The following is a 13,556-nucleotide window of genomic DNA, read 5'->3' as shown; positions in this document are numbered from 1 at the left end:
TCCCGCACTAACCTCCTCTTGTTCCCTACTATAATTCAGAAAAAGAAGCAACAATTCTTTGAGGTAAAGCTTCTTGAAGTCAGAAAGCAGCAGGTCATCTGCTGGAATGTTAAGAGCTAGTGCTAGGCAGAACACAGGCAAGAAAGTAAGTCTGTGTAATTTAGTTTACTCACTCTGTGGCGGAACAAATGAGACTACTCCATAGCTATCAAAATTGCACATACAGGTTACAGACTTCTTGAACTATGCACATGCTATGCTCCAGGTGGTGAGTAAATCAATATTAGTGAACTATGACAAAAACAGTTATCTGAACCCATTTTCAAACAGTCAATTTTAATTTTTCTCAAATTGGATTTCTAAAATGCAATGGTAAAAAGAAAAAAAAAAATCAGAATTTTGAAGTTCCATTACATTAAAATGGAACAAGATCTATAAACACATTAAGATAGACATTCTACAAATAGAAGCCAATTCTGCTTGAAATCACCAGATGTATCTGCAGAACTGCTTGGTTCTAGTGACCAAACCTGTTAGTTGCAGAGTGAACACAGAAGAACTTAAAGCATCTTGCTAATGAAGAGCTGGCCCAGCTCAGTTGACACATTAAAGTTTTACTATCTCTGCAGAAACTCCGCATGTCCAAAGTATAAAATACATAAACAAACTATACCACAACTGATTGCTGTTATAAAATTTTTGGTGCCTTTCAATGATCCATTCTGCTCACCAAAAGAATAAAAGATGCAGTGACTAAGCAGCAGACCACCTCTAAGGTGTGCTAGAGTAAAGGTGTCTATTTTAAACTCACAGTAAGACATTGTGGAACTTGCAAATAAAAGATTCCAAACAGCAACCAGCTCAGCAAAGATTAATTTGATCTTGCAGTTAACAGAAACGCAAAAGATGTCAAACTACATGCAGTTGTGAGGACATTCTCTCTTCAGGGAAGGCCTACACAGACAAAAAGCTGCCAAAACTTGTGGCCTAGCCAAAATGTAATGCATTATAAGTTCCAAGATGTCTAAATTCTTTGCATAAAAGCCTTCAGCAACAAGATCAATGAAGAACACCTCGTATATGACAAGAAATGGTGAATTAGAAAAAGGGCAGCAATTAGTCTTTCACAGATCTGCATGAAGTGGCTCTCCTAATAATCATCCATTTTATAGGCCTGCATCTGAGGGGTGCTGGTCTTAAGAAGCACAAGTCTTGCCATGTTTTACTTAATTCCAAGAGCACCCTTCTAGAACTTAGCAGTGACTTGTTCATGATTGTATGATAATTCCAAAGCAAGAAAAATTAATCTGAAGATGAGAAAGCAACATACATTAGAACTACCTTTTTTTTTTTTTTTTTAAACATTAGTATGTTGGAAGACAAAACACAGCCCATTTAAAAACAAAAATCCCCTTTCCATCACTTACCCCATATCAAGAGGACAATTAGTGTCAAAACCAGGAGACAATCTGGCATCCATACTGGGAAGGAAAAGAAGCTAGAGTCCCAGAAGTCCTTCTGTCTGTGGCTTACAAAACTAAATAATGTTTGGGAACAATGGTCCTGTCAGTGACATGTCAACAATACATTTATTTTAAAAAGGCTAAATTTATGTTTTAAACACAAGTAACTGCAAAAGAAAAAGCAACTTTGGTTGATTATCCATCTTGTTAAATATGTCAAAGTTAGCAATTCAGAGTTTCTTTAGGAAGACTCCAAGAACAGACAGGTCAGCTTACTCCTTACTGGGAAGGTCAGGCACCTAGCAGTGACACTGGAAATGCTGCCATGCCAGCATCACACATGCTCAGAACATCTCAGCCAGCATTTGCAAGGCTAATGGGGCATACAAAGTCTGAGCTGATGAGCCACAGTCAGCTCAGGTTGCTGTGAATTCATTGAGACAAATAAAATAAAAAAAGCAACACGAAAAATTGAGGCCGAGCACCTCTAGGGCCAGACCCTGAAGACACAGGAATCAAAGCCTTTTTTCTCCTCTCCCTATTTACAAAATGCCATTTAGAGCTCACGTGGCCACTTCAGTATTGTGAGGAAATGTCTTTTATGCTAAGCAGTCCTAAATGTGTTGTACATGGATGCTGTGTCCTGCGTGCCATGGAGTGTCCCACAGGGTGTGTCCCTCCCACCAAGGCACATGGAGGGAGTTCAGTCTTCTGTTTCTTCATATGTTGTCTCGTCAAACGGTCGGTCCAAGAGAGGTACCAAACGGTGACGGGAATATTTCAGTTGCAAAAGGTCCCCAACTTCATCAATTTCTTTTAAAGCCTGAGAAAAAGACCACAGTAGATCAGCAGAGGAGACAGATGCAAGTTATCAGCATATCTTCCTTTTTGCATGCCTGCAGATTACTGGACAGCCATTTTACGTAAGCAAGACTTCACTATGCTAGAAGTCTGTAGCTTCAGAGGTGCCTAGGACTTGGTTTTGATTTTAGCATTCAGAAGTCTCAAGACCAAGCGAATAGCACTGATAACTTAACTGAGAGTGACTCTGCACCTACCAAACTACTCCACTTCCAAGGCAGGATCATAATATCCAGCAATACTAACTCAAATTTGCAGTCATCTCCCCCCAACCATGACTATTCATAGACAGAAAAAAAACAAGAACAACCTCCCTTCCTGGAAGTAACACAGCTGAAGCAGAAAAAAATATGTATGTGTAGGTTCGACTCCTCTTCATGTATAATTCAGTATGAAAACGTGTGTTAGTAGTATACATCTCTGACTGACTGTATTTTTTAAACAGCAAGATAGCAAAAGGCAAACTTCAATACTGCACTAACAAGTTCTACTGTTTCATTTGTTATATCTACATTTGATTAATTTGTATTGTCCACGTACAAATAGAGACACACTGCAAACAACACTGCATGGGACGTTTTTGCCAGGCAATTCAAGGAATGAAAAAAGTTATTCTGGATAGGATCACAAGTATGTTCTCCTTACAAACTAAGTCCCAATGACTGAGGTTGCCACAAAGGCAACACTCAGTCAACTGATGGCTCAGGACACTGTTAGTGAGCTAACAAAACCTTTCACCATTTTGACCTGAATGCAAATGTTATGAAGTTTACCAGAGATCAAACATCTGCTAGCATAAGAGATGAGGAAAGTCCCGGCTCAGTTAATCATTCTTTTTTTATGTTGCAATCTCTTTGATAAGACACTCATTTGCAATAGGGTTTATTAAAAGCCAAGCCCTAAATTTCAATTCATTTCTCTACGGAGCACTCCTGGAGCAAGGTACAAAACAAATTAGTTGCCGCAGACAACTCTACAACAGTATGTGATACCAATTATGTAGGCAAGTGACAAAGAAATTAGCTCAGAAGATGACTTCCAAGTCCAATGTGATTTCTGAACTCAAAACCTGGCATTCTGCACTCCCTTGAATTATAAATTTATTCAGATAGTTACATTCAGCATTTCTTCAGAACGCCACTAACTTCAACATTAATGACCCCATTTTAACATGTTCCGGGTCTAACGCCTGTCTCCCGAGAATAGTTGGCAGACGAGTGTTAATATTCCTACATACTTTTTCTTCCTGGATGGATAGTTCAAGTTTTTGTTTCTTTAAACAATGGCCCCTCATGCTTGTTGTATCTGGCAGCAAAATCCTCTCCACTCCAAAATCTGGGTGAACGACAAACCCAGAAGTTGGACCTCGGTAAAAACCAAAACAAAAGCGTGGGCACAGTTTGCCAGAGCTTTAAGTAAAGATCCCATATGGAAACAATTTAAGGTTGAATTTCTGTTGAAAGAGTCTGTTAACTGTTACTCTTGAATGCAGATTTAGGATTTTATTAATTTAAACCAAAAAGGACCATGTGACCAGCAAAGACTACAAAGGAAATGGCATTGGTGAACTCTGACTTCACAAGAGTGTAATATATTTTTCATCACTGAAAAGAAAGCACCAGCCCACAGGGATGCAGGTTATGAGGGACTTCACTCTGATCCTGAGCCAAATATTTTCAGGCAAGGAAGTTTTATTTACATAAACCTGTTAAAATTGTAACAGAGAACTGTTCCTCATCATGTGGGTTTACTTAATATGAACAAGGAAGCATTACAAATATCAGCATTTACAAGACAAGCTTCTCTTCCTTGGGCTCCAAACCCAGATAAATTTTGCTTAGAAAAAAAATTAAATGCTGTAAGAGTCCTAGTTAACATCCATGCATGCACAGATGGTCTACCAAGTTCTCCTCTGTGTCACTGACTTGAAGAAGCTCTCTACCAGCTCTCTCAAAGTCTATTCATTTCAGTTCCTTTTCTTCCTGGATATTATTGCCACAGTTCAGCAGAGGGATCAGATCCAAGGGCATTCTTAATGATTAACTGCCTGATATCAATTCCCTTTCACTGCATCACAAGAAAACACAACACAAAAATCACTGCTGCAAAGATTTGCTCCTTATTAACTCCTCTTGCCAATGTTCTGGGTTCAGAGCATGCAGCTGTTTTGAACATTGAAGTGGATTACACCAACTTTGAATAAAGCCTCCACATGCTGAGCTAAATCAGGATTTTTTCATTCGCTTCAAAATTCACATCTCATTTTGTCCTGGATTACTTTTCTTAGGCAGACAAGCCCTAATGTATTAAAAAACCATTTCCTCCATTTAGAGCATTTAGCACCTAGAGAGATACTCTAGAAATAAGTTTTCATTAAAAGCATAAAACCTGAAATATTTTCTGGAAAGCAGAAAGACTGGTAAGAGAATTGACAGGAAAAAAGCTTTTTTAAAGCAGAATAATAAAAGTTACAGGTTGTTTTTGGAAAAGAGCAAGAATAGTACTTACATAGACCCTGCAGAAGCAGCTGGTTATGGTAAAGACTCCAGCTAATAACTCTGAGAGCAGACCAAGAATCTAACCAACAGCAAGACTGCATGAATGCTCAGGTAGTGCCAGCACACCGAATGCGCACAGTTTCAATTGTAGCTCAGTTCGCAGCATTATGATTTCAGAGGCTTCAGGTTTCTTTCTTTTCCTACCTCCTCCCCATTCATCCCCTCCACATCCATCTGGCCAGAAGTTACTGCTCCCTCATTTGAGTCAATGCAACCAGTTCTATTACCATGTTCTGCGCCAAGCCTGTGACACTGTTCATTTTGTACTGAGAGAAAGGAAGAGAAGAAGGGAACCTTCTCTAGAGATACTGCTTCAGAATTTTCATTTGGAACAGAAGCACTGAACTGGGATAATGACAGGAAGAGTAGCAGGGAAGGAACTTGGGTCTTAGAAGGCAGAAAGAACTCAGAAGCAAACGCAGCACTGCAGATATATGGCGGATTACTTAACTGATACATACTGACACTAAATATATATTACCAAACTGCACTCACCATTGCCTATTATTCCTAACAAAACTGAAATTTAAAAAAAGCTATTTTCAGCCCTTGATTTGAACATTTTGTGGCAGTGAAATATGAAAAGTTTAATTTTTTTTTTTTTACATTAGTAAACATCTGTTTGTATGCCCCATTTGCTGTTCATGTACTGAAGTGTTACCATCTTATCATATCTGGACACTGGGCATGATTTCCCCTTCATTGATGACTAGTCCAAATCAACTTCTTATCTACAAAGTGTTTAAAAATAGTTGAAAGGATTTTTTTTTCTCCATCTTCCCAAAGACCAAGGTGAGGCTTCTCAACCTGTTGTTCCTCATATCACACTTCTTGCCCTTCTTGAAGTTAGTGTTGTCATTTGCTTTTTTCCAATCTCCATTCACCAGGACCTTCCAAAGATTGTAATCAAGAGCATCCTTGCAGTGACAGCCAGCTCCCTCAACACTTGTGGGTGTATCCTATCAGGTCCCATGGACTTGTCAGTGTTCAGTTTGTTCCCTTATTTGACCCTCCTTTACACCAAGGGTAAGTCTTCATTGTTCCATGTTTTTCCACTGACCTTGTGGGCCCAGGATTCCTGAAGGCAAGTCTCATCAGTAAAGACTGAAGCAACAGAGGCATTGAGTACCCTGGCCTCTTGCATGTCATTTGTCACGTGTGCCATTCAGCAACAGCCCCACATTTTCTCTACTCTTCCTCATGCTGCTAATAACCCTATAAAAGGCCTGCCTGCTGCATTTCATGTCCTTTGACAGCCTCCAGGTAGGTTTCGGATTTCCTGTCCCCATCCCTGCGTGCTCACAACTGTCTCTATTCCTCCTGGGCCACCTTGCACCTATTTATGTTTTATATATTTGTTGGTTTGTTCATCTGTGCAGGTTTCCCACCACAACTATCCTCCTGTAAGTCAGAATGCATCATTCTTTGGGCGTGGGAGAACCAACTAGCTTTCCTGGACACCACCTCTCTTCGGGACCATATCCTATGGGATTCTTTCAAGCAAGCCTCTGAACAGGACAGTTTACTCTCCTGAAGTCCAAAGTCATGACTCAACCTAGCTTAGGTTCTGAGCTCTACTACAAGGCTTTAAACATCAGATTTAATAGTTTGTGTACCAAACACTGAACCAGTCTAAAAAAAAAAAAAAAATAGACAGTTGCTGTATCTGTTTGTAGAAGGCATGAGCAAAAGAAAAACAAGATGAGACACTTACTCTGTCAAGCATCTCTTTGGTATGAGCTGCAGACAAACAGAATCTGGCTCTGGACTCGATGATGGGGGTGGCAGGGAAGCCCACAACCACAACACCGATGTTCCGCTTCAGCATCTCACGTCCAAATGCACTTCCAGAGAGAACAAGAAAGATCAGAATGATACCAGTGATGGCAATGCAGCAGCAGCATGAAGGTCTCCGTATGTTTAACCATACAGGTCTTTGTTGAAGCAAGCCTGCAAGGCCACAATTTGGAGCTTGCAGTGCTTTCTTCTAAAGGCAGAATGCCTATTCACGAAGGCCATTTTTTAATTTATTCCTAAGGTGGTCCTCCTCAAAAGGTTTCATTGTATTAAATTCTAGCAAAGCTAAAAGATTAGAGGGGGCAGGGGCTGATCTTTCGGATTTGTAACCTAAGATTGGAAATCTTCCCAATAGGAAAGAGGGATTTTGGCTTGGAAGATAGACTATACAAGGAATCCCACTTGCTGCAATCCCCTAAAGTGTCTGCAATTTCAAGTTGGTTTGTTTTCACCAATTTAATTCAATTAAAGTACATTACAGTGTCACAGAATGCACCACTTTTTAAGTGACTACCAGGGGAACCACTGAATTGCCACAGTAAATTGAGATAACCTAATCTGACACCAAGTTCTTACGGGGATTAGAGAAATCAGTGGCTTTGACTTATGTGATGAGAGGCACGAAGATCTAGATCCTTTCTGTAATGGCAGCACAATTGTGGGTGTGTCTACAGGCCATAGGAAACAGTTCTTTTTGAACTGACCTTGTCTTCAGATGCAGCAGCAATGAACTTGAGGCTTAAAAGGATGTGTAAAAATAACATCCTTTTACTAGGTTTATAATATTTCTGCCTTTTACTTCTGCTGCAACTATTTTCCTCATAAATATGTGCGCAGTGATACACTTAATTTTGTATCCATTTAGTACTTTCAAACTATTTTAAAAGCAGACCACAAGAGACAAAGAAAGGATGAAGTAGATCTGATGAGAGCTGGCCCTTAGGATCTACATCAGAGCTCCATTTCCTTTTCATTTTTAAGTTACTGGCCCAACTGCTAAGCTAATAAACATTTCCATGAATATTTCCAGGGAAAAGATTGTACTGGTTGGTAGAGCAGCTGGGCAACCGAAACAGTATGCCTCTGTGTGCTAGATGGCACACACTGCAGATTCTACAGCACCTATAAAGGTTAAAGGCCTTTTAAATTTGGTTATACTGAGAAGGGTGGAGGAAGACTGTTCTAGCTTCACGCAGAATGCTACAAGACATTTGTTTCCTCACAGAACCACAGTACTTAGCCAGACTGAAGCCTGAGCTAGAATACTACAGATGTTTCTTAGGGCTTAAAACGAAGCCATGCTTTCCAAATTCAGAAGTGTTGGTTGAGCACTGCATTATACACAGACGCTGAAAAGCAGCTACCAAAGCCAAGTTATCCTTGAAATCAGGCTTTGTTTATGTTGCAAAAAATTTTAATGTATACATTATATCCTGCTTGCAGAATTTTAGCTGTAATTATGCACACAGCAGCCCACATGTCCGTAAGCATTTATGAAGCTTACAGTTCGATTAGTATTTACAGTAACAGTACCTGAGCTGTTAAATCCAGACTTATTAAAAGACTTGGGATTCATCAAATACAGGTTGCTGTGTCCCATCATATCCCACCCCCTGCTTTTTCCTTTTTTAAATTTCAGAGTTCACCTGTGGAAATGTTGACGGCTTCTGATTCAGGAGCTGGTAAAAAGATTCTTCTAGTGACTTAATGTTAATTTTAATTCAATTTCAGCTTTTCTTTACCTCATATATGCACTTTGCATAGAAATAACATGGAAAAAACAAAACAACCCCCAAAACAACCCCAAAAAACCCAAACCCAACTTTAAAAACATGGCATGTAGTGGTAAAACAGCTACCCTGAAGTGCTTTCTTGCTGCCACAAGCTACAAGCCTCAATTTTCCCAAGATCACTTGCAGGAAGTTTCCATGTTTCTTAAGACTCGGTCTTAATATTCTTGTACCATCCTAGCTTTAGAGAAGACAGGTGAGAAGTTTCCCTGTTAAACCTACCCAATTTTTGCTGGCATGTAGAGCATCAGAGGCACAACTGGGGAATCTTCATTTCCATAGATGATAAAACCCATCTCTTTAAGTCGTCTCCTGAAATATCTCGTGTTCTCCGCTAGCTGCTGCACACGTGCTTTCCCTAGAAAAGAAATTAAAATAGGACCTAAGCCACACGCATAACTGCAACACAAGACTTCTAGCTGAAGTACAAACTATGATGTACCGCTTGTGCTTACACAAGGGTTAAATTAACTGCAAAGTAGAATTTGCAGTTTCTTTTATCTTATGTAATCAAGATCACTCACTCAATTCCTGACAAGGCAGTAGGTGGATGGACTAGGACAGGCACAACCATCAAGTCCAAGCGCTCCCTATTTTTTTCGTATCAGGTTTTTAATCAAGAGATACCTGCTTTTAACCGAGATTCAAAATTTGCTCAAAATTCACTGGTAACTGCACCTTGAAGAAGAGTTTCTTATGCTTTTAATAATGAATGGAAGCCTACTGAATCAGCTAGGGCTGTTCACCATGTTTTATCCTGCTTGTCTGTATTATTGGAAATTACTAATTTCCTCCTTAGGTCTACTTGCTGAACTGATCACATGGCTGCTCCCTACCCTTCTTCAGTTAAAATGAGCTGGGTTTAAATTAAACCGATTACTTCTGAAATCCAGCTCACTTTGTGGTAAGTGGCAGTGGCCAATCCATCATGCATTCAGCCAATTCTCACATTTGTCAAAATTAGCACACAGGACATTAGACAGCTAGTATAATTTAAACACTGCAGCTAGCCAGATATGCATAGGACAACCTATTTATCAGTTAATTAAGTTCTAGCCTAGCACAATGTATTACATATCTGTATCACCCAGAAAAAGATCTACATCATCTCACCTAAGCAGATCATAATGCATTTCTGATCAACTAATACTCTACTGTGCTTAACAGATTACGTAATATGCCATTGATGAGACTATAATAAGTAATATTTATAATTACTTGTCTCTGGTCCACAGAGTGTATTTTTGGATAAGTGATTATCCAAGCACTGTTTTCACCAGATGGGTGATTCATATACCGAAGCATTAAATCTACAGCAGTGCAGATCTATGCCACAAAGTGAAGATGACTGCTGGATATTAATAGTCTTCCTTTAAAGTTGTAGATAACATAAGGTGATTAACCAAAAGGAATGCCAGCTCTCAAAGAAACATCCAACACCCACATAGCTCTGCTCCAAGCCAGAACAAATGTAATTTTAAGAACCTATACAGTTTTTGTAGCCAAGAGTATCAGACATTCCACCCACAACCATGCAATCAAAGGCAAAATCCCATCAAAGGCAAAGCATGAGAAAAAGGATGAAACCTGTTAAGTTTGCAAAACTTGGCCTATCATTAGTGGGTAGAAGCTGGTATTTTTTTAGGAGCAGTCATTGCCATTTAAGACATCTCCTCCATCAGAAGTGTTATTTCTTAATCTTTTCTCCCCTAGAGTTTCTTCAGAAGCTTAATTCCTCTTTCCCAAAAAGCAGTCAGATTTCAGGAAAACACAAAGGCATCTTGTGCTTATGAAACTTATTTTTTAATTGGCTCACATCACATCAGATGCTCCAGTGGAGACCCAGCTTTCTCTTATGTTTTCAGACCAATTATTTGGTTATTTTAGATACCCCAGACTGCAAAGTGAAGTTTTAAAAAAAAAAAAATGCAATAAAATAAAAAGAAATAGGCAAGATACTACAGATAGTGGCCCAAAAGCCATTACTTGCATTTTTAACATTGAGACAATCAATAAAAACACAAGTGTTCAGAGCAGTCTACATGCACAAAAAAAAAAGCTAGAATGATACCTTCTGAGAAAGCCACATCTGCATATCTCCTATACAGAAATGCACAACTTCTGACAACATTTCAAGTCAGTGACATACAATCCCATCTAAACACACATGGAATTTCACTACTGCAAGAGTAGTGAATACTAGTAAATACACAGCTGGATACAAGTGGTGTGATCAGCCCCTCTACACAGCCAAGAATACATCTTCTCCCATACATGCATTCTCTCCATGCTCCCATAATGTATGGAGTTTACAGTGCTTCAAGCAGAAGGAACTTCAGCACTTCTATAGTTTTCCCCTCTAGAGATTCACACCCTTTTCCAAGTTGTTGTGAGCCTTCCAGGCTAAAGATTAAAGAGTAACTTTAATTTGTAGTTGGCAACCACTTCACAGTCTTCCTTAAACTCTTTCCCATAAAAAGAGTTTATGATTCTAGATTTGTCCTTATAGACTGAAGAATGCTTTGAGATGTAAACAAGTCTCATGTGCAAGTCTTTCCATCCTCTACAGAGACGTAATTGCCTAGTACAGCTACTGATGGATTCGGTCTCAAAAGCCTGTCAGCTTGTAATTTGTTCCAGAGCCATTAGTCAATTTAATGAAATTATTACCTCTCTTGAAACTTGCCACCATGGCTACAACAACATTAACAAGAACTTGAAAACATTCAGTGGTGTCTTCTCACTATCCACCATGTGTCATGACCATCTGAAGAGATCTGTAGTCATGATGGAGCAAAGCACCAGCAATCAAGCAGGAACCAGGTGCAGGTTCCTTGTCCTCCACTTCCTTTACTCTCCGCATCTTCTTTGCGCTTCAACATATTTAGTCTCCTATCCCACTGTGAAATCTTGCACTTGAAGAGTGATGCCACATGTTAACTGAATAGGGTTTGCAATATTATGCAACAATATTCAGCTCATAATATTTGCTGCTTCAGCCCCTGGTACACATGGATGCAGCAGGCTGTTAACTGCTATTAGAGTTTTAATGTGTTTTCTGGGACCACAAAGACAAACCAAGCAGTGCCTGCAGACAGCAGGGACTAGGCAGCACTGCTAATCCCACTTGTACCCAAACCAGTGCTTGAGCATTCAAACAGAACCTCAAAATCCCTTCCAAACTCAAACATTTTCCGAAGCTCAGAGCCCTGTCCACATCTGTTCAAGTGCAGACCAAGAAAGATTGCCAGGACTGCAGCAATCCTCCAGCAGCTGGCTTTCTTGGCAGTATACAGCTGCATTTTTAAGACCACGCAAAAAAAGGCTGGCTCAGACACCACCCTGCCAACTGTTCTCGCACAGGAGTTGTGCAACGATTCTGGTAACATCCTTTCATCTAGGAAACTGGAATATGATGACCTTCAGGAAGGGAAGGGGGAAGAAAAGGAGGATTACTGGAACAGAGCTCTTCAAAAAGCTGCAAAACTAGACTCCCTTATCAGAGCAATTGATCTGAAGGCCCTTATGAGTTCTGTAAATGGCTTAAACCAGCTACTGACAGACCTACACTGGAATTAGAGGATTAACTAATAACTTCTCCTTTGCTTTTATACCCTTTTCACAGGTCTACTGCAGTTGTAACAAGATTGCTCTTGCCATTTAGAAAAACACTTCTGTGCCTGTAGAAGCCTTGCATCATTCAGTCTAAAGCACGCATGTATTCCCGAAAGAACATTCTGCCATTCTATCAAAATACATAGGACACCTAATGGGGAGAAACATTCTCCTTTAACCACTCTCAGCTCAGAGCTGTAGCTGTGCAAACGCAGCAAAGAAAAAAGAACAGAGAAAACAAATGCAACCATTGCCTCTGCTTGGATAGCTAAGATGGGATGAATATTTACAGCCGACAGTCTGAGAAGAGGTACATGCTTTTACTTGACAGAGCCTCATACTAGTCCAAGATAACAGGCCGTCACTTGAAATTGGCACTGCTCATCTTCATGCCAACATTTTTTTACTGTACACCTAAAGTGTACATGATACAGAGTTGCAGCCCATCTACCTCAGGTGCAAATAACCAAGTGTGAACTCACAGATCAGCAGCAGCTTTGCTGAAGTCACTCAGGGCCACTCTCAAACTTTGGTTCTAAGGGACTGCCCATAACCTCATGGTGATCTGTACTGTACATGGCCAAGAATGCCAGATATATGCTTTTGCATTTATAAACCCTAAGCAGCTGAAGTCTAGACTTAACAGAGCAGAAAAGTCAGGCTTCAGAGTTTCTGCAGCAGAAAGGTTCTGTACAACCAGCTGAAGCAATACAGTAAGAGCTGACCAACTGTATTTTTACCATTCCTCCAATACTTGCAGTTTACTTCCAATATGAACAGCAAACTTTTGCCCACTTCTAAACAAGCTGCAGATTTGTGCTGGGGGAGAGGGTTTCTCTTATTACATTTTACCATATGGCATATCAAGTTATACAGTATGTAAGACAAGCAACACTCTTTAAAAAAATGCAGCTAGCATCTCCCTGAAAAAATGGCACCCCAATATTCCAACACCCTAGAGAAAGCACTCCATTGTGAATCTAAAACACACATGAGATGCATATTCCCCACAACCCTAGTGGAAAGTAAATTAGTATCTCTGCCAGGACAGATTCACAGAAGTTAAAGCAATGATACTTCATCACTTGCAAAGGCCTCTGCTTTAGAGGTCACATTGCTTAGAAAGACAGAAGTTATACTGAAAACATTATCTAGGAACATTTCAGCAAATTTCTTCCCAAAGCAGAAATTGATACTGATTATAGTTATCTGCACGGTAAATTGGAGACTGCTCACCACACCACATCTAAACTCCTGTATCAAATAGGCACATAAACAGAGAAACTCACCTGTATTGAGCCTCATTGCTCTTTACATCACAGAAGTTCATGCTTAAACTAACACTCCAAATACTGCAAAGATTATCAGACAATGCTTATTGGCAAGAAGGCAGTTTAATAAATAAACAGCAACTGCCCAGCAATTAAAAAAAAAAAAAAAAAGAAAACCAGACACTTCTTAGAGCTGAGATC

At 39.8% G+C, this 13,556-nt stretch overlaps 1 protein-coding gene across 1 annotated transcript in view; it reads right to left on the bottom strand.

Moving 5' to 3' along the window:
- Window positions 1-1,570: 1,570 nt before the first annotated feature.
- SPTLC2 (serine palmitoyltransferase long chain base subunit 2) overlaps window positions 1,571-13,556 on the bottom strand; it is a 79,005-nt gene continuing 67,019 nt past the window's right edge. Inside the window, exons 10-12 of the mRNA XM_057428550.1 lie at window positions 8,692-8,827; window positions 6,597-6,726; window positions 1,571-2,286 (exon numbers count right to left, since the gene is read on the bottom strand). Coding sequence (XP_057284533.1) covers window positions 2,167-2,286; window positions 6,597-6,726; window positions 8,692-8,827 — 386 coding nt within the window. The 3' untranslated portion in view covers window positions 1,571-2,166. The remainder of the gene's footprint in view (window positions 2,287-6,596; window positions 6,727-8,691; window positions 8,828-13,556) is intronic.

Source organism: Pezoporus wallicus, unplaced genomic scaffold, assembly GCF_028554395.1.
Source record: "Pezoporus wallicus isolate ANWC-B61680 ecotype Strahan unplaced genomic scaffold, APGP_CSIRO_Pwel_v1 contig_3486, whole genome shotgun sequence".
Taxonomy (NCBI): domain Eukaryota; kingdom Metazoa; phylum Chordata; class Aves; order Psittaciformes; family Psittacidae; genus Pezoporus; species Pezoporus wallicus.
Note: the sequence above shows the minus strand (reverse complement) of the source record. Positions and strands in the feature narration are given on the sequence as shown.